General features: G+C 39.6%; 1 protein-coding gene across 1 annotated transcript; it reads right to left on the bottom strand.

The window, feature by feature from the left end:
- Positions 1 to 339: 339 nt before the first annotated feature.
- LOC106955088 (ras-related protein Rap-2a) lies at positions 340 to 21,496 on the bottom strand. The gene is made up of 2 exons (XM_015045055.1): positions 20,354 to 21,496; positions 340 to 1,161 (listed from the first exon to the last, which is right to left on the bottom strand). The coding sequence occupies exons 1-2, from the start codon at positions 20,665 to 20,667 to the stop codon at positions 924 to 926; spliced, it is 552 nt and encodes a 183-aa protein (XP_014900541.1). The 5' UTR covers positions 20,668 to 21,496; the 3' UTR covers positions 340 to 923.
- Between the last annotated feature and the right edge of the window lie 1,076 nt (positions 21,497 to 22,572).

The following is a 22,572-nucleotide window of genomic DNA, read 5'->3' as shown; positions in this document are numbered from 1 at the left end:
GAAAGGATGCGGCAGCTCTCAAGTGCTTCTTTTCATACTGATTGCCGAAGAGGGGGGTGGGAGGGAAGGAAAAGTTGGCATCTTCTTCACCTTGAGCGCCAATCATTCTTGAATCAAGTGTGTGGTGATAGTCTTTGGTGGAAATTCAAAGAATGAAAATACTCTTTGTCCCATCAGAATGAAGAACTTAGTTACATTACTACACAGCAATCTGCTGCCAGAGTCTCCCAGAGAGGAGAAAAGAAAACATCACACAATATGTGAAAGACTGCTATGTGAGAAAATGGAAGAGATGGCCACATATGTTTTTAAAAAGAGACACAGACTTAACCATTTCTCTTTCCGATGCTGTTTTGATAAACTGAAAAAAAAAATAGTATTAGAAAATGGAGGCGCCTTCAGGTCACCCCTGTATTTAAGCCCTGTGATGAGTAGAAAAACTGCACAAACTAAACTGGAGGAAAAAAAAAATTACATATGGCATCTCTAGTACTCTGAAATATCTGAAATGGGTGGTTTCCAGGAAAGCTTTATTAGATTCATGTGGAGTCAAGTTGTGGAAAAAGAGAAATGGATCTCTGTGTGAAGACTGCAGGCTGTGATTATTTGCCAAGGATCTGTCTCCTCAATACCTGAACAGATCAAAACAAACAACAAAGAAACTAACATAAGGCGAGGGCATGTTCCACTTTATCGTTTGTCAAATTCTCTTGTGGCATATCCTTTGTTTTTTTCTCATCCAAGATGTATGCGCTACTCACCTGTCCTTATTAATTATCGTGTCAGAGAGTTTTTATGCTCCGCTGAGCTGATATCAATTGCATTCAAACGTGAATTTGTCCTAAATGTAGCTGACGTGTGCATGTGTGTGTGTGTCTAAGAGCCAGTCTGTCTCCTGTAAGTCAAAAGACCCCCCAGGGGGGTTATTGTATATTGCACGAGGAACAGCAGGGGTCATCCTTGTCTGGCTGGGCGGCGTAGTCCATCTGCCGAACGATTTCTGCAAACAGTTCGTCTACCATGGTTTTGCTTTTGGCCGAGGTCTCCATGAAGGGGCAGCCCCACTCCTCTGCCAGGGCCTGGCCTTCGCCGGACGACACCTCCCTCTCGCTTTCCAGGTCCACCTTGTTTCCCACCAGGATCACGGGGACCTTCTCGTACCTGAGGACGCAGACACACTGAATGAACTACAGCTCGTGAGGCGCTCAAGAGCAATCAGCTTGTTTTCACATTTATTGAGGTGGAGCAGATGTGCACACAGACCCAGAATAAATGATTGTTTAACTGCAGCAGTATAAACCTACAGGGAAAAAATAATGTTAAAAAATGCTGCAGTCCCCTAGCAAAAGGCTTTGGAGAATTTGTTTTTCATAATATCTTCCTCGACGTGCGCAAGATCAGCATTTTTGTTTGTCCTGCCTTGTTTGTCAAATGGAGTGCTAGGGTCAAGCTAAGAAAATAAAAATAATACAATTTCAAGAATGTTATGAGAATAAAGTCGCACGAGAATAAAGTCATATTATAAATTCATTATTATATTATTACGACCTTATTCTTGTATACGACTTTTGTGTCTTACAGCTATATTCTCTGACTTTATTCTGTTAATATTTTGACTTTATTTTTGAGATATTTTGACTTTATTCTCAAAATATTCCTGACATATATGAAGATTTTATACTCTTAACTCTAACACTGCTCTAACCCCATATATAGGCAAGCTCATCAAGGACAAAATGTTACTGCAACCATTTCTTTGCTTATAAATTTAACACACATTTGCCTCTTTTGAATGTTTTCCCATCTTTCCCATTTTAAGGATGGCTAAAAAGAAATAGGCTCACACCTGTCATGATCTGTGTTCTGTGTATTTATTGTAAGGTTTTTCTGTGTTCAGTTTCTGTCCTGTGAGTCTGTCTCTGTCGTCCCCTGTTGATTGATCCCAGCTGTGTCTCGTTCCTTGATCACCCTCCCAGTGTATTTAAGTTCACCTGTGTCCTTTGTCTCTTGTCGGGTCCTTGTGTTATGTGAGTTGCCGTCTACCGTCGCACGTACGTTCTCTGCTCTCCAGTTGAACTGTAAAGTCCTGGTTAGCTCAGCTCTCTTTTCAGTCTTTTTTGTCAGTTGCTACCGGTATTTAGCTGTGTGCTAAACTCTCTGCCGTGCCGCCTGTATTGGACTGTTTGAGCTTTCATTAAATTCATCATTTTTACTACAACCTGGGTTCAGCCTGCGTCTCTCCTCACCAACCTCAACCCCAGCTGATGACAACATCGTCTTTACTCTTCAGGAAAACAAGAAGTCAAGGATAAGTAATCGGATATTCCTTGACACTCTGTTCAACTACAAAACCCCAAATGATAAAGAATTACTTAATGGAAATTTTAAAAAGACACTCTACCCGATCAGCCTCATGTTTGACCTAGAAGAATGCGGGAAGTGGGCAGCGGATCTATGACCTCTGAGGGCAGGAAATGTCCACGACCCTTTGCCCGTCATTGTGGAGTTGTGCTACTTTGTGGACAGCCAGAGGAGACGTTCAAATAAATGGGCTGCTGCTTGGTAATCACAAAACAGGGAACCAAGACGCGGTTTTAATAATGTCTTCCCTGGATCAGGTTTGAGAAATGAGGAACATGGCAGCTCTGCAAGACACTTTGTATACATCAGAGGGAATAACAAAGCTCCAATGATCAGAGAGAGCACAGATCAAGAGTATTCACAGCCTTTAAACAACACGTTTCTCCTTTCATCCATCTGTGAACAAAGCAGCTGCTGGACCTGCCGTTTTAGATAAAAATGCTCAATCTACCCCAAGCACCATTAATGTCTCAACATTTTACACAGTCTGCTACCACACTATGAAGCATACATGCTGTTGACTTTTAAAAAAATACAAAAAAAAACCTGTCATGCTTGTTTGCCGGAATGAAAAAGAAAATGTCTAATTCTGAATAAAGAGTAGGAGAACATCTCATCTTTTATGCTACTCCAGGTCCCTGAGCGTCTTTAAGAGGCTAGAGCCGCAAGTTTCAGCGTTAAACGAGCTTGAACTTCCAGGCTTTGATCTCCTCATGAATACATTATCCTGTGAACTTTATTCTCAACCAGCCATCTCTGTTCCCTGGACCAGCTCAGCAGATGGAGACCAACCACCAGGAATTAGGGGCTTGACCAAATGCATGACAGAGATCCAATTTCATCTTAGAGGCTGCTTGAATGAGAAAGTTCTGCATTCGGTGTGCAGAACCTGAATCCTGTAATTACTTCAGAGCTCTTTCGTTGGTGGAAGGCGTCAGCAAAATGTTTACTTTAAAAGCGCTTTCCAATTAGGAAATAATAGTATCTAGCAAATGTATTAAATTCCCTTAATGTTTCACAATTATAACTGCAAACTTTTATGGGATTTTATGTGATAGCACAACACAAAACAGCACATAATTGTGCAGTAGGAGGAAAAGCAAACAAAAACGTGTATAACAAAAAACCTATAAAAAAATGCAAAGGAACACATCACACAGGTGAGGGATAAAGTTGTGGAGACGTTTAAAGCAAAGTTAAGTAATAAAACAACATCCAAGGCTTCGACCATCCAACAGAGCATCATTCAATCCATAATCTGAACAGTATAACTTAACTAAAAACATTCTGGTCAGAGCACAAAATGAAACTTTTTTGGTTTAAAAGCTAAACCGTGTTTTTTGAGAACACCCCCACAGTGAAACACGGTGGTGACAGCATCATGCTACGAAGAGGAAGAATTTTTTTTTTCTTTGCAAATTTTGCATAAGTTCCAGTTTCTAGACCTGCAGAGATTTTAGAGACACGGCTAAAAAAATGGAAGTGAATTTGTAGTGAGAGACAGTTCTAGAAAATCTACACTAACAGAGGCAAAGTAGATATGATGTACTACACACTAATGATGGTGATTTTCCACTTTGCAATTGTGAACTACTTCTTTGTCTATCACATAAAATCCATATGGAATCTATTTAGTTAAACAATATGTACATGCATCTCTTCCAGGGTAGAAAAACAATATTTGGTTAAAATCTTTAGGAGGAAAAAAGCTGAAGCGCGTCACCCCTGATGTCATTCTCATAACAAAGCTGATTGGCTGATATATAAAGTCACATTTAAACATAAACATTTAAAAGAACTTAAATAGGATTTAACAAGATGCTTTCAAATGTCAAAGTCAAAGCAAAAAAAAAAAACAAATCCAAAGACACATAGTTAAATATATCAGTATCTGCATAATAAATTTAATACGACACAATTGTAAGGATCTGGAACTAATTGCTATATTTAAAAAAACAATTTATGTATTAAAAGATGACATTAAGTCATAAAACTAGAAACAAATAATAAAGCTGTCCCTCGTCTTTCAGTGGCGAATTTCAATTTGTTGTGCCAGCATACATACTAAACAACAAAAACAGGAGGAAAAAAGGAGAGAAAAGGCAGCGTTTCCAGACAGTTTGTCCTCTCCATGGAAATCTCTCTGCCGCACCTGTCAGAACTGCCTGCGTGTCAAATGTCTAATTTTCACAGAGATTTTGCTCAGTTTCACCTGAATTAGCATTACTTTGCTTGTAAATTAGGTTTTTAAGTAGATAGTTTGCCTTCAATAAAAATAGATTTGTCTCACAGTGTGAAGCAGCTTTGAGAAACATCAGTACTCATGTTAACTCGTGGTCACACACTGGAGTCCCAAAATTGACACTAATTAAGGAGCTATTGGGCATTTTTTCTGTCCTGGAAACATGTGAACATGTTTCTGTTGTACAGATCTCTTGTGATTTGCTAAAAATCATTGTATAAATCCAAAGACTCTGTTTATTCCAGGAAGGTAAACCACAAACTTCTTCAGGTAACAAGGAGATGTGGTTTAAAATCCGAAACAAATCTGAACTATTTTTCAATGTATTGTATCAGTTTTAGCTCAACTCATCTCAAAAGATCAATAGTTTCTTCAAAAAAAGTAAAAAAATAAATTGCAACATATTTTTTTAAAACATAGACTAAGACAGTACACATTTCTTTGTGTCAAATTGTTTTCACAGATCACTTTCCCAAACCCAAATTTTCCAAATTCAGTCCTTAACGCTCATTTTAAAATACCACATGAATTTATAGAAAATTCCTCTGTAGAGAATTTTCTGAGAAAGAAAGGAAGGAGAGGACATCAGGGAGGAAAGAAAGAAAAGAAGGAATGACATAAGGGAGGATGGGAAGGAACAACACAGGAATCTGAAGAAAGAATAAAACAGAAGAAGAAAAGAAGGGAACAAAGGAAGAACACAAGATAGACAAATTGAAAAAAAAATACATTTACAAAAAGGAAAGACCCAGATCTCTGCGCCAATAAAATGAAAAGAAATGAAGCAAAGACAGAAGGGAGAAAAGAAAAAATTACACGAGAAAAAAGGAATGACTTGGTACAGGAAATCAAGGAAGAATAGAAAGAATAATAGGATGGAAGAAATTAGGGATAGTCACGTCTGAAGAAACAAATGAGTCAAAGAAGCAAGGAAGTAAAGTCACAAAGAAGAAATGACACATGAAGAGAAAGATGAGAAGGAAAGAAGGAAGGGCACAATGAAGCAATAAGAAAAAGAATACAGGTAAGGATGGGAAATGACAGGAGAATAAATGTCAGAACCCAAGGAAGAAAGGAAGGGTAACAGGGTGGTATGAACGAAGGAAGGGCCCGAGGAAGTAGAGAAGACGAAATGCAACGAGGAAGGAAGCAGGAAGGACACAAAACAGGAAACAAAGAAAGGAAAGAACAAATAAATGATGCCAAAGGGATTATGACTTGTAATCAGTAAACAAATCCTTTAAAAGACCTAAAGTCTTTCTGCTTTGGATTTACAGCACCCATAGATCACAGATAATAATTAGTCAATCAAGCTGCTGAAAAAAAAAAAATCAAAATAAAGATAACCATTTAAACATTTTTAAAAAGTTGCTTCTGATCACTCCATGGTGATTTGCAGTTTTATTTGTAAAGAACATTTTCAGCAACAAGTCAATTCGAAATGCTTTACATTTAAAAGCTGTACAGTCTTGTTGTCATGATGTGCAACTCATTTGGGCTGCACCAAGACGGGAAAACATTATAAATACATGTGTTACATAAAGAGCGTGTGTATATATAGCCATAATAATAGAGGAGAAAACCAGCCGGCGATCTCAGGGGTCCGACATGGTGGCTGCCACGGATACCGAGGCTCCCCGAAGGCGTGAACACACAGGGTGTCAAACACTCTTTCCCTGGACTCAGCGGTGCTTGATATGTCACAGCGAACGAACTCCTCCGTGCGTTGCACACAAAAGAGCAAAGAACAGATGCGTAGCTGAGGCTGGTTGAGTTTGTCTGAGACAATAACAACATGTGTCGCACTTTAGCCTCCAGCTTGTGAGCCTGATGCCAAAAGGCAGAGAAACACTTAGCCTGCAAACACCCAGACACATCTTATCTATAATGCATGATTCAGACCATCTCACACAACCCCGATGAGCAGTGGAGCTCAGAGACATTAGCGCTTCTGGCTTAAATCCGAGTGAACGTCATCGGGATGAATGAAGAGAAAAATATTCCTTATCTGGCCCAATAAAATTTTACTGGAAACACTTACTGACAAGGATAAAAAAATAAATTAATTAAAAGGTTTCTGCTTTTATCAAACAGGCATTGATTAGAAGCTGCTGAGAGCCTCCGAGGGATTTCCTAAAGCTTATTAAAACAAATTCCCTGCATCTCCCTTAATCACTTTAAACTCCGATAACAAACACCGGCCAAGAAATGCCAAACTGGACAGGATAAATGGACGCTGATCTTGAAAAACTGCATGTACAGTATATCTCTGAATGTGATGTAGAACAGTAAAAGCGCGCTGGCAACGCTCTTTGCTCCATGGGGATAATCACGCCGTCTGCCTCGGGCTCGTGCTCTCACAGAGTACATCACTAAAGAAAATCTGAAATGCAAAGTAGAAGTTTACTGGAAATTTGTTCCCGCAGAGCGGGTGGTAAAGGAAAAGAGGTCGTGAATAATTCAGACCCTCATTCATGAGTGTTATCGTCACACATTAGAGCCTCAAACTTTATGTCCTCAGATGTCTGAAAACGATATTCAGACTCATACGCTCACTAGCCACTTTATTAGGTACACCTGTCCAATTGTTTAAAACAGACAGCAAATCACCGCGTGCTCTTGTGTTCGAAAAGATAAAACATCTGCTAAATGGCAGCGCAAAATGCTTTAGTTATGTCAGAGGAGATTCAAGCAGTGATTGGGTTACATCCTGCGTGGATCGCCACGGCAACACAAAGAACAACTCACACCTAAGAGCGATTTAGAGAGACCAATTAATCTAACACTCGTGTTTTCAGACAGTGGGAAGAAGCCGGAGTATCTGGAGAGAACTCTCACACACACACGCACACGCACACACACAGAGGGGAGCGCATCTCCATGAATATCGCATGATGATTTTAACGGTTTAATAAAATAACAAAAAGCATTTACAAGTTCATATCCAGCAATATTAATACTGTGAATCTGTCCGTTATCGTCATTAACACAGACAGTGTTCAGTTTCTGTCAGCTGTCATTCAATAACTTGACTTTAACTTTCAGTTTTAGCTTCAATACAAGTCATCATTTGCTCTTTGATTAAATTCAGTATTCATTTCCTTCAGCTTGGCCTGCTTCAAACAATTATAGCCAAATAATTGTCAAATTGACACTAATAAAACTTGATCAAAAACCTAAACGAGTCTCATCCGACCTTTTAAATAAGTGCTTTTCTAAATCTATTAGGCTATCATCTGGGATATCTGAGTAAAGTTCAAAGGGGTTTAAAGTTACAGGTATTAAAGTTAAAGTTTGTGAAGCCTTTGATTTTGTCAAGCCCTGCGGGGCACGTACTGCCGAAAAACATCATCACCGTTTCAGATCAAATGCACATTTGGGATTGTGAGGTCTCTATCAACTCAGAAACTAACTCGGGATAAAGTTTATACTCTATTCCTATTTTAGATGTTCTCTAGCTTGGTTCTTCTTTTCCATATTTTCACCACCGGATGGACCTTAAGTCCCACTGCCGATATCCATCCATCCTTTGTAACGTTTCAGAAACTCTAAATGTTTCAATCTTCTTGAACTGCAGATGCAGCAAGTTGTCAGGAATACATTTTTAATTTCTAATCTCCTTGATATGACAATTCATTAAGTATTTATAGTAGGAGGGGAGGAGACATTGTGTTGCATCTGTGAGATAAAACAACCGTCGTTAAATAGGATCTTACAATAGAAGAACACTGACAAAATGAAACTGTCTGTAGAATCGTATTTATAGCAGATTAGTGTCAATAGCATGGCTGGAATGACTAAAACAGGAGTCTCTATGAGTGTTTCCTACAGCAATGGTCCCCAAATAGGAAAACAATTATATTTAAATGCTCTGTTGAAGCTTTAATGACAAACCCTCCTCTGCCGAAAGCAGAGCCTCACTGTTACAGGGAAATTTCCAAAAGATGGCCAACATTTTTAAATCCAGCAGGTTTCATGACAGTTGAACAACTCGAAAAGATAAAATAGAGCAACTACTCTTTGAATGTCACTACTGCCAACTCCTAAGAAAGGGAAGCAGCTACCGGCTGCACTAAAAGTCAACAGAGTTCTGGTGAACGACAACCTCGCCTAATTTGCATGATCTTTCAAGTGCATGTGACTGATATGGATGCGGGTGAGAAATAGCATCATGCCAGAGACCAAAATAGAGGAAAAAAACTCAATGACTGGTTAAATTTACTATTTCTTTGTCTTAAATAAACCACTGCATTTGACTCTCAACCTCCACCGAATTGTAATTCTCATCCTGATTTCAATGTCTGCAGTATTGCAGTAACAAGAGACTGCAAGGATATAATATCGGCTATAGATTTTAAAACGACTTGCATTTACAGTTGCATTCAAATAACACTTTTGTCCCGTTGGATGAACTTTAACTGCTGTTCATGTAAAAGCCTGAGATAGATTTTAGTGACTATGAAGCTAAAGTTTACAGAAAGAGGTGGAGGAATTGTAATGGTGAGAACAAATGCAAAGAGCAAAGGAAGTAGGTCATTCACAACTGAAATCATCACCACAATATGAGTGGCACTGATGAAATTGTATGTTTTTCCTAATATCGCACAGGCCTATGCAGCAAACCTTCCAGTTTGTTTCCACTTTCGCTACCGTAGCGTTTAATATCCGTGGTTTTACACAGAAAGAATCTCTGAGTAGAGAAACATCGTCTCTCTCTGGAGGTTTGCGTTCTCCTTTGAAGACGGTGGAACCATACAGCCGTGATGGAGGAAAGGACTTGAGCTGTAATGTAGCTCATCGTACAACGCAGCGCACAGAGGCAGTGAGATAAAGCATCTTGAGCCTGCTGCTGGCCTGGCTTTTCATCTCCTGCTGAGTTGGGGCCTCGGGCAGCCGAGAGCGAGGGAAATGTTTACATTCCATATCAAAAAGGTCTTTTATGATTACAGAGAACGGTTCAGCTGTGTGCAACTGGGTGACAGACCAACTTTCCAGCTCCACTTCTATTTGTGCTGCTCAATTTGCTGGACTTGGTATGACTTTATCTGAGAGAGATCCCAGTTTTGGACGAGTAATATCTTATTGTCTTCCTGCTAACGTGTGTTCGGAACGGTTCTTTTTTTCAGCTACTGCTTAACAAGCTCAGAGCTGCAAAAGGCTGATGTAATGAGTCATCTTGCCCCAAAAGCCACTTACAATGTCAACTGTCAGAGGGGAGCATAAAAAAAAAAGTTTAGAAGGTATTATTCTGACATGTTCACCATTTTAATTTAGCAAGAAAGCTTTTGAACTGCAAATTAGCTTCATATCACACCGAGTCTTGAAATATCACAAATGTATATTATCGCTCAGATCTATGACTGGGGCTGGATAAAAAGCCTTTGTATTGTCAAGACAATGAAACACTTATTCATTGGAGTATGAATGTCTGACGAGTAGCGCTTCTTCTCCAAAATGCTCCTCTGATTCGAAGCAGAATCCATCTAGCAGATGTAACCAGCTTGGCTAAAGTGTATCTTGCTTTCAGAGTGGCTCAGCATGTGTTTACACTCCAGTTTCTGGTATTTCCTGGAGCCATTCTCCTCAAAATTCACTCAACAGTAAGACAGAAAGAGGGTTTTCAAAGTGTCTTTCAAACAACACTCTTGTCCTGTGGAGGATAAGATGGATCTGCCAGCATTTTTCTTTGCGCAATATTTGTAAATTATCAAGAGTCTTCTCTTATGATCTCATCTCTTCAGCTAAGTCCTAGGATTCAGGCCATGGTGGCCATGGAGAAAGGTTGATCTCAGGAACCTTCCTTATGTCGACTTAGCTAAATATTTTGGACTCAATCATGTACAATTAGCTTTATGTCAAAGATCATCTCATCTCTATTATGTCATGGCAATTTGAAGGATTCGTGATGTAATCTCTAGCAAGAGTCCCAGGCCGTTTGGAAGAGGAAATAGCCCACAGCATCACAGGTTCTACACCAGGGGTGGCCAAGTCCAGTCCTCGAGAGCCACCATCCTGCAAGTTTTAGAAGTATCCTTACTCCAACAGACCGGGATCAGCTCTAAAGAGGCCTGATAACGAGCCAGTCATTTGATTCAGGTGTGTTGAAGCAGGGATGCATCTGAAACTTGCAGGATGGTGGCTCTCGAGGACTGGACTTGGCCACCCCTGTTCTACACCATGCTTATCAGCGGCCATATTATTTTTTTGCAGTACATTTTTTAAAAGATATACATAACTTGTTGATGAAACACAATCACATCAGACAGGACAGCAAGTTAATCCGGGGGAAAGGAGACGGCAGAAGAAGCGCTCACGGCTGGGCAAAATACATACAATACAATATTCACACTGGACAATTTCCCTAGAAAATATCAGACAGTGCTTTATATTTGACATGGGTTGTCTTTGTTTGTGGGATCTCTAAATTAGGGTTTCATGTGTCACACTTAGCGACTACAGACCACTGATTGAAGCACAAAATCACAGATTTTCAATTACAACGCAACACTTTGACCAAGACAGCTGATAAATGTTCAGTGTAAACACATAAAACACTAAAATATATGTCATTCTATAGTACAGTCTGAAAATACTGTTACAAATGTCAGCAGTATGATACCAACAAACCTGTAAAAAAACAAACAAAAAATGCTTCAAAAACCACTTCAGAAATCGGAAAGAGCTAAAACAGAGTAAAATAAAAGCCTATAAGCTGTACATAAAAGAGGTTTTTGCAGGTGCATAAGCATCATGGCTGCAAGACGACATGTTAAATGATAAGTACCATGTTTCACCTCTGTCTTCCACACAGTCCTCCGACTATGGTCTGTTAAGTTGCCAATCACAATTTATCCCTGGTGTAACCTTAACCGTGGCTGAAGAGAGGAGTGATGATGTCCCTGGCAAACAAGCAATCCTGGGAGTAATCACAAGCTCTCGTGGCCTCAGTTCAAGAAGCCCTGCCTGTGCTGCTATGTGCACACACTGATAGACGCCGACAGAGTTCAGAATGAGAGCGACACACTACAGCGCCTCTGACCTGAGCGAATGCCAATACGGTTGTGACAGGTCATCAGTGTTTTGGCAGCAGCAGACAAAACACAAGACTAAGCGGGGTTTGCTCAAAAACACTTCTTACAGAGACGTGAACTTAAATCTGAAACAGATAGGGCCAAAAGCTGCAGAAATATGTGGCTCAGAAGGTAAATATCTCCTGATTTCTAATGCAGTCATGACCGTGTTTCATTTCTTTCGGCCTGTGATGCAATGCCCTGTGTCTTTTTGTTGTTTAAAACTGATGCAAGCTGGGTGTCTGGCTGTCTCCACTCTGTGTTGATGGACTGCAAACGGACTTCAGAGATGGATAGCATAAACATCGTAGAGGCAGATATAGAGCAAAGCCACAAAATTGCCAAAGACGGAGAACGTTTGGTCACAGCCACATTCCTGTCTGAGAACTCTTTCAGGCGAGAATATTTTTAAAAAGACTTCTTTGAAAACAGGAATGAAATATTGAGATTCTGACAAATGGAATTACTTTCAGGTGCGCCTTACGACCCACTCCAAGTGTGTAATGTTGCAACACTGTAGTGTTTTGGCTTTTCTGAGTCCATATATTTTTCAAGTTCAGGAAGGGTTTAGGGGGCAAACACTGGCAGATGATGCAAGAAGACAATCAATAATGATAGTTCGGTGTTTGGAGGAACCTTTAATGAGAAGTTTCACTACAGCACCTCTGCAGGGTGTTTGGTGGAGATATCAACCTATTTGTCTTTGCTTTAAAACCTGAGCCAGCCACCTGGTGATCAGAATCAGATGAAACAAAACTAACTACTTTCATATATCATTAAAATCTCAAACATGAAGTCAAAGAACAAGGAACTGCTAAAGAGGGGACAGTATTGCCCACATGTCCAGAAATGTCTGTTATTCTTTCAGGTTAGAAAGAGGTGAAGAGAGCAAGAGGCAGACAACAGGAAGGCTGACCGGAGTAAAGCGCATTATCAGTCATCAGCTCACCTTTGAAATAACTTTGTTTGAGCTGGATACTCCTGGGAAGGTTCATCACCATTCCTTATTTTCTCCATGTTTGGGTTGTGGTTCTCAGTTCGCTGCAGGGCCAAAGCCTAAGAAATGGCTTACAACCCCGACCAGGCTGATAGATGTCAATGACTGTTTTCTATCTCATCTGTTTTTGAACTTCCTTAGATATTTTAGCCCTCTTCCTCTTGTCACAGGTTCTACTTAAGTGCTATGTGCTTGAATCCCTCTCCCTCTCACTATAGTTCTCTTCTATAACAAGAGGGGTTTCTCTCGCTATAGAAAACAGTGAGAGAGCAATGCGAGTTATGCTAACCCTTTTAATTCACTAATCAGTAAAGTGTTAGACACCCTTTTAAAATGTCAATTCCCCAAAATGTTGGCTCGTTCTAAAATAGTACAACCCTGATGATTGCAATGGCTTTTCTCTCACAAACACAGTGTGACGTCCCCTCTGATCCTATTATAAATGATTAATGGAAACTGGAGTCAACTAAAATTGATACTGGCAGGTCAAATTCTTACAAAAACCAGGAAATCGAACATCAGAACTCAGAAAAAAAAAAAAAGATTGTAGCATCTTTATTAACTACTAATCTGTAATCTGTGTGATATTTTTTCAAACTTCCTGTTTAGTTATGTGACTTACTAAAATTTGAAGTCTACGTTTACTGAATTTCATTCCAGTGACTAGTCACAGTATGTAGTCGCGACTTGAATTAATTGAACTGTGGTCTCGTCTTGCTACAACATCCTGTAAGTCAAACTTGTCAAATTTGTCAACAGCAAACAAGCTAAAACAATCAAGAGCATTTCATTCTAACTTTCCAACAAACATTTTAATTTTCATGATCAAGAATCAAACTCTAGTAGTGCTCAACAAGAATTTTAAATCCAAGTATTAAAATTATTTTTACAATTTCAGCAGATCATTGAAACACATTTGAGATCAACCTGGAACATTTCCTTTCTTGCAAGAGAAATCTGATTGAAATTCTCCCCTAGCCAGACTACATTCCTCTCACTCTCACATAGGGGTAGTAGACCTGTCCGCTGCTGTGTTCTCACTTTGACCTGGATAGGGGTGATGGCATTGTGAGGATTACACTTCTTGATTTTTCCAGTAGCTTCAACACCATTCAGCCTCCTCTGCTGAGTGATAAGCTGCTCAGAATAGGTCAGTGCATCTCCTGTCTCTTGGGTTGCCGCCTGTCTGTCAGAAAGGCCTCAGTCTACGTGGCTGGGGAGCTTCCAGATCGATGTGATGGTCAGCAGCACACTCTGCTCCCCTGTTCAGCCCCCTGCAAGTCAACATTTTCACCGAAGCACCAAGTCATTCTTGTTTGCTGTTTTAGAGCACAGGAAACATTAGAGAAGAGCGCGACTTTTTGAAGCCGATCTGTTTGCTCTTGAACGATGCCAATCGAAACAGGATTGTGCTAAACTTCAGAACGAAACAACGGGAAGGTTGAGTTGCTGTCATGCTGTTTCTGATCTCTGAAAAGTTTCTACATGGGTGCAAGCATGAGGTAAAAAAAAAGCCCCAAAAACTATGACACGTAAACATTTTAGAAAACATTTAAGTTCTCTTACATGCTTGAAGTATTCATATAGTTACATGTTTCATTTGCATTGTGCTTACAATGCTGCTGTGGCATAAAGACTAAGTGAATACCGTCTGCCATGGCATCATTGTCTAATTGGTTTTTTTTCCTCACAAGTATCATCCAAAATGTCAAGGCTTTAAAACAGTTTGAGTTCCTCCAAATGGTTCAATAATTACTAGCTGAATTAATGAGAAAATAAAGTCAGGTCTGTGATGTCAGCTACTCTGAGCATTTGGCATTTTGAAGTGAGTGGTGTAGATGGAGCCTCTGCTTCGTGTACCACAGGACTGGACCAAGTTATTATTATCTTCTCCTTTCTGCAACATACATAAATGTAGCTGCACACTTTTGTGTGGCTTCTTTAGCAGCAGCATCTCTGTGCAGCATAAATGACATCTTGAAATTGCAACATGCAGAACGGAGTTCGACTTGACCCAAAATCCACTGGGAGCTTGGCTTGGCTGGAATCTGATGCATAGAAAGGCAACAATAGAATGCAACTTACTTGAAGTCAAATATTGTGAATCATTTGAACCTTGTGACTGACTCCCTTTTAGATCATAGTTATGCAATAAACATGTAACCACAACTATCTGTCTGTCTGTCTGTCTGTCTATCTATGACGGACGCTGAGGTCTGTAAACATAAATCCTAAAATTCCTTCTGCACAATTTAACATAAAATGTGCATACTGCTCCTGGGATCGATCTCTATTCAAAACAAATTAATGAAGTCAGGGGAACGCACTGATGTACCAGGCTTATATTTGAACCGTTTGGAAGCAGAGGAGCGTTAAACGAACTGATGTGTAGGAAGAGTGTGTGAGGCGTGATGTTTTCGCTCCGGAAAATAGATTCTTCTGTGATATCAGAAAACAGCACAAGACTCAGTGATGGGTGTTGAATCACACTAAGAGCCCGACTGCGTGTGAAGTGTGAACACGCAAGTACACATATTTACATATAAACACACCGCCACACCGCTCAACGTACTTTTCCCATTTTCGAATCATATGGGGGAACCATGTTGACCTCATTCTTTCAAGCAACAGGGTTGTTCAGGGAGTATACCACACGTAATCTGCATCCAGCCGAGTGACGGAAACAAGCACATTTATGTTGGTTGTTGCATTTTTATGAAGCATGACGGATCAGATATTGACACGACTGTCATAGGGGACGGAAAACTACAACCCTCAAGTCAGACTCTTCTGCAAACTCCACATGATGAGGCTCGAACAAAGTAATTCGCTCCATTTTGGCGTGAGACATTTTCTAGTATTGAGACATGGCGAGGTACAGATTCAAGACATTTCAATGAGATCGCAATGAAAATTAAAGATGCGACCAGACCTCTTTGCTGTAAACTGCCATCCAGCAAAGGTGAAAGAAACCTCTTAAATGTTTTTATTGCTTATAAAAAACAAAAAGACAAATTAGTTTGGTTTTAAATACTTCCTTTCTTCCTTTCTCTCAGTTTATTTATACAGATAGTAAAATGTTGTAGATGTAAGAAAGCCCAACTGACTGCAAATAGTTTTGGACTTAGCAGGGGTCCCTCATACGAAGAATGGAAAAAAAAAAATTAAGAGACCACTGCACTGAACCCCCATTGAAAACCTCATGAATATTCTACCAAAAATTGATTTCTGAATTTTCCTGAATTAAAACATTAGTATTGTTGTTTTCTTTGCATTATTTGAGGTCTGACAGTACTGCATCCGTTTCATTATTTTGACCATTTCTTTTTTTTTTCTTTTACAGATAAATACACATTTTTGCTTAAAAGTTTGGAAATGTCTCAGAAGTTCGTAGAATAAAAAAACAACGTTCATTTTACTCAAATATATACCTATAAAAAGTAAAATCTTTCATAGGTATAAAAGACTTGAACAGAACTGGCGTTTTGAGAGGACACAGCACTCCCAAAACACAAACATACTGGACGAGCCCTTTGACTGTCATCCCCAGTGTCTAATGAGCCGTAAAGATAAATAGATAAACAAACTGAAAGAAAACTTAAAGGAAATACTTCAGGACAGAAAACAAAACAAAAACAAAGTCACACTGGTGAAACCAAAGGACTTTCCGCTCTTACTTACTGAACACTGTTTTAAAACTTCAATTGGCAGCATGCCTGTGTGCTCGCTATCGGAGCAGATAGTTTGACTAATTAGCTAACACTGCCAGCTAACGCTTGCAGTGTTCGTATGAAAACAGACAGGAAAAAAGTCATTAAATATGAAGTAATAAGCATTTGGGAAATTACACCTAAAACTAGAGGTGGCTTATTCTAATTTTAGCTTACGGCTTTATATAAAATCAAAACAAATACATTTTGTAATAAGTAATTAATTGACAAGCGATCATTACGGTCCTGTATTATTTTAGTAAAACTTTGAAAAAATACTCCTCATCTGTCTGACATTGAATCTGTTAGATGACTGTAACGTCTTTTTTTAATTATTGAGTAAACACAGAGTCTTACACTGTGGTATCGCTAATCAAAGTCAAATAATTAGTAATGCCACCTTAATGATTTAATGCCGGCTTGTGTCTATAGGATAACAGTGTAATTTAGCCTTAAGCTGAGTTTAATTCTGAGTCCGTTGGCTCTCGTCCCCAGTGTCTGATGAAGCGCCCCTTTTATAGGTCAGTGAACTGTGCCTGCACACTGAAACTCACAAAGTGGTCGAATAAAAACAGCAAGGCTGCTGCTTCTGTGAATCTGCACACTTAAGTTCACAGCGGGACATTGCGACATTGTGAAATGTAAGCATAAAGCACGTCTGCACAGTAAATGGGACTAAAGCTGAGCAGCAACAGTAACACAGTCATCTCTACAGAGGAAATCAGCAGTTCTCACTGATGACCTCATATTGGGATCATCTGCTCCTCCTACTGACATTGTGCATGGACTTTCCTCTGCAGAAGCTGACATGAGAGCGAGTGCTGTACTCATCCTTTCAGTAGTGAAAGCTGCACTTCTTTGGATCTCTCTGCAGAGCCTCTGTAATACTGACTACACAGCATTCACGGCTGGTTATCAGTAGCAGTATCCAGCACAGCAGACATTAGTCATAGGCTGGTTTGAGATTCTCATAGTATGACAACCTTGAGGTAACAATTTTAAGCAAACACGTGTCACATTAACTAATTTATTTGAATCAGAGAAGCAAAGTAATCCTAGTTTCCTTTAAAATAACGATTTTTACAGCTATAATGTTAGTTATATTTCCGTACAGATAAATGTATTTTTGTTATACAGAAGGGAATCTGCTCAGGACATTCTTTCAGACAGTTGACTGGCAGTGCATGGCAACATGCGGAGGACGGTCAAGCATATCAACCTTTGCACCATGCAGCTGAAGAAAACTTCAGTCATTCCAACATTTTTTTTCTGGCATCTCAATAAAAGATCTTTAAACTGTATGAACAGTAATGATGGAAATATGTATCTGGCTTAAGCTGCAGTTTTTTTTTTTAAACTTTGGTACATCTTGATACCAGAACTTGACCCATATATTGATTTCGAGAGATTTCCAGATGATGACAGTATCTTCTCCAAGTAATTCCGTTCTTAAACAACTTGCAAGGACAGAGCATTGTCTAGAAATATAGTATCCAATTTAAAGAAAGTACTTAGGGTTTGCATTTTGTAAGAGTTTAACATTTTTATCTTACACTTTATCGTCTCTGGTTCTCATGATTGATTATGCTGATGGAGGACCCGAAGGCGGCAAGGCAGAGATGGCCAATAGATTTGAAGTTTTAATAAAAGATGAAGAGCAAAAATGTACAAAAATCACAGGGAAAGTAGGGAGTCAGAGAAGAACAAAAAACAAGCAGAATGAAACAGGGAGGCAACAGGAGGACCCAGCAAGGGTGAGAGGAGAAAAAGTGTATAAGTACTGGGAGAGTGAAGGTTAGAACAAAGAACCTGGGCTGATTAGCTAACGGGTTGCAGAGAGAGTACACTGGGACTAAGAAATTAATCTCACATTAACTAGACACGAGAAACATAAGTAAACATAATAAAACTAGAATCACTTAAAAAGGACAGAGCTAAAGTAAAACAGAAAGGAGGCTGATCTAAACAAATAAAGGGAACACAGAATATAAATTAAACTAGAATCAATAAACACGTCGGCATCTTGTTAAAAGGAATTACACGGGGAAAAATGAAGAGTTTTGAATTTGTACCCCAGTTAAACCTTGAGATATGTTGATATAGCAGCAAACTGGAACATAATTGATTGTACATAATATGCTGGAAATGTCTTTTTACGAGCAAGTCTAAGATCAAACATTTAAAAAGTTTTGAGAAATGACTTCACATTGATGTTTGTCCTGTTTGGACATTTACCAACTTATAGAATCGGTGGGTGAGATAAAAACAAAACAAAACGCCGAAAGCAACATTAAAACTGTAGGAACAGCATCTTAACTGATCCTACCCTGGTCAGCTCAAATTAAAGAGCTACACCGACGAGCTCATTTTAGATGTGAAAATTTGTTTTCAACATTTATACTTACAGATACCATCCAGTTGCATGCATTTGGGTCGATAAGATCAGAAGAATCACAGGAATCGAGATGATCTGCTGCCATTAGTTGAATGCTCTCAAATAAGCAACTTTTGACAGGCTTTCAAAATATTTGAGCTGCCATGTTGGATACTACTACCATATATGCCAATGATGGAGACAATAGTGTTCATTATTGGTCCAAGTGTTAATAATTCCTACTGATTATTCTCTGTGCATTTTTCATCTCTGATAAAATGAGTAAATGCCCTATTCTGCTTGTGTGACTTTAAATAGTTATGTGATTGTTACATAAAATGGCATGACACACAGTCTGAACTCATACCACATCACAACTCACTTTCTGACTGCCGAGCAGTGGGAGTTTTTCTTTAATTATTCCTCCTGATGTTGATTGGAATGATGGCAATGGAAACGGTCACCAATTCTTCATTTGAACCTTACAATAGAAAAGTATTGGTGCAATGTGATACCGTGTATGTTTTTGACATTCAAAAAATCTTTAATCGGTACTATTAAAACCTTTACTTTGCAGCACCTTTTATTTTTGACTCCTACAGCAATTCTATTTTGGAAAAAACAAACAAACAAACAAACAAACAAACAAAAAAAAAACAACAGGTAACGCAGGCGATGCTCGTTCCAACAATTATCGGTCTGTGCGGTTCAACATTAGTTTGTCTGCTAAGAGCTAAAAGGCAACCGTGTGCATTCCTGTGGGAACGAGAGAGTGAGGTCAGCATTGTCTGGTGGTGTTTTCATAAGAAAGCAGCAACGAAGGAGCAGGACTGCCAGATCACCATGGTGTGATCTATGAGTCAGAAACATATTTGCTGTGTATAAGTTTCCTTTGCTTGTACTTTGTGAGAAAATTCAATAACATTTATTTGTTCAGCCCTAGCTGTTCCACCTTTGAGCTTATCTATAAATCAAAAAATTGAACTATTAATATAACATTTAACCAAGATCTTGGCCAGAAAGTAGTGTTAAAGATCTTTGATAGTAAAGTCTGTCCATCTCAGGCTGTTCTTTACCTATTCACAAAAACACCTACATGCTGAATTCCCAGATGCACTTCCAACTTCAGAGGAACATTAAAAGCAGCATAAGCCACCAAAGCTTGTTTTTAGTTTGTATGCTTCAGTTCATACAGTGACTTCTCAACATCTTTACCACTACACTTTAAAAAAAAAAAAAAAAAAAAAAAAAAATTTTTTATGTGCATGAACACCTCCTCTTTACAGCTGTTGGAACTCACAAGCTTTTCTAATTTGTCTGCATTTACATTGCACCAATATGTGATCTGATTTCCTCTACACGCAGTCCCCACCACTAGTATTTCACTTGGTTTGAGAGCCATGACCGTACCTGATGTCACTATACGGTGATGTGAAGCTTGAATTTGATAGGTAGGTTTTTATTTTCGATTACGTACCTTTATTTGCAACAAAAGGGCAAAAAAAAAAAATACAAAGCAAAAACTTACCGTGGCAGTTTTGACACATGGCAAACTCTCTCTAAAGTGAGTTTAGGAAGTAGCGTTAACATTGCACCAACCTTTTCACTCTGATGATCTGATCCCTCATGGGCTTTATGTCCTGAAAGCTCTGCTGGTTGACCAGGCTGTAGACCAGTATGAAGCCCTGTCCGTTCTTGATGTACAGGTCCCGCATGGAGGCGAACTGCTCCGTACCGGCGGTGTCCAGGATCTCCAGCACCGAGGGCGAGGAGTCCACCTCGATCTCCTTGCGGTAGAAATCCTCTATGGTGGGGTCGTACTTCTCGATGAACGTCCCGGTGACAAACTGCACGGTGAGGGCTGATTTCCCGACTCCACCGCTGCCCAGGACCACCACTTTATACTCGCGCATCGTGGGTTTTTAATCAGCTGGTAAGGGATATCAATCTCCACGCGTCATTGAAATAAAGTCAAAATGTTTCCTCCCCCCCCCTCCCCACTGCGCTCACCATCCGCGTCCCGTTTTGAACGGGCTCGTCAACAGCGCTGTCATTGCTCAACTAATGCAGAGCACAAAGACTCGGAGGGTTTCATTGTGGAAATTCTTCCCCATCGCAGACAGGCCAAACGCTGGCATCCGTGGACTGCAGCTGTTCCCCCGAACCCACCCCCCAAAAAAACGCGCACAGGGAAGATGAAAATATCGCCCGATGATGTGGACCGTGCGGGGTTTTCATCAGCTTCCCTCAGCCCTCATGTGTGCATCACAAAAAAACAAACTTGCTCCATCGAGAACGCTGAAAGTGGAAACGTGGGGTTTGATAAAAACTACAGGCACAATTTCTTAGGCTGTGGGGGAAAGCAACACAAGCAGCGACACCAAATCACAGAACTTGCGTCTCTTTGTTTTTTCTTCACCATCTCCGGCATGTCTCCTCTTCTCTCTCTCTCTCACCCCCTTCACCGCGACCCGGAGCAGATTCCAGCCGCCATTCTCTCGGGTGGTGACCCGCGGCCGCTGCGTAACCAGCCGGTCCCCGCTCGGCTTCCGTACCGAGGCAACAGGGGAATAAATAAATATAAAAAAACAAAACAAAAAAAAAAAAACACACAAAAAAAAAAACAAGACGCCCCTCCCAAATCTGACGGACAAGAAAGCAGCCCAATGGCGACCTCCGCGGCTCGCAGGCCTCACTCGGGTCTGAATGGGAGCCTCGCTGCGGGAGCCAGTGAGATTCCGCGGAGTCGCTTCCGTTCATGTGTTAAAATTCCCGTCATTCGTTTTCCACGGTGACATCGAAGGAGGGCTCAGCCAATCACAGGGTTGGCTCCAAGGATGTGTATCCAAGAGGAGGAGAAAAGCACCGGATGCTGTTGTTATGGTAACGCTGCATATCGTTGTCTCTGACACACAGTGGCAGGAGAAGGGGCTCCGGTGGTGGAGGTATGTTGGGCAATGTGCACCCAAAGAATTTCCTGACATGCTTAATATTTTTTTTCTAAATATGAAATTAAGAGGAAAAAAGGTTGCAATGTAATGTAATGTAACATAATCTGTCACAATTAGTCTTAAGCTTTAACGCTGGAAAATATTGAAACAGTTTGAAGGAGCTTGAATTAAGACCTTCAATGTTTCAAATTTCGCAAAAATTTTATGTGCTAATATTTCAAGTAAGATCATTTTTTAAATTACCTACATATTTGAAAACATGGATTATTATTGTTTTTTTTTATCTCAAAATTATTCATACCTTTGGCAGATTTAGATTGAAAATAATTTCCACTCAACCAAGAAGTTTGTTTTTGATAAATGAGACGGGTATCTTTTAAACAATAACCAAACATAATCATTTTTGTAAATCTACTCTTTTTTTATTCTATTTAAGAAAAATAGCACGCCGAAAATTATTTGTAACCTTCTGAATAATCTGTTGAAAAATCTGTCAAATCCTTATAATTGCTAACCAGCTTTTTGCATGTTTTCAATTGGACAATACCAAGGTTAGAAAGATTCCTCCCATCACTTTAATTTTAAACTCCCTCCACAGATTCTTTATCAGATAATTAAAAGTTTACTTTAGTGTAAATCTGCCAGAGGCAGGAGAATCATTTTGGGTTTAACTGTAACAAATATTTCATAAGCTCTTTAATGGGTTCTGGTTCTAGAGAGCTACCAGAAGATTATTAGTTTTCCCCATTTGGCCACAGATTACAAAACTTTCTGAAGCCTCCCTGCTGGCAATATCTGTGTGTAAATAGTTTCACCGAGTAAATCTACTATTAACATAAATATGGTAACTAAGTATTGAATTTGATT

The sequence above is a fragment of the Poecilia latipinna genome, unplaced genomic scaffold, assembly GCF_001443285.1.
Source record: "Poecilia latipinna isolate Pla-1442-1.1 unplaced genomic scaffold, P_latipinna-1.0 Scaffold37, whole genome shotgun sequence".
Lineage (NCBI taxonomy): Eukaryota > Metazoa > Chordata > Actinopteri > Cyprinodontiformes > Poeciliidae > Poecilia > Poecilia latipinna.
Note: the sequence above shows the minus strand (reverse complement) of the source record. Positions and strands in the feature narration are given on the sequence as shown.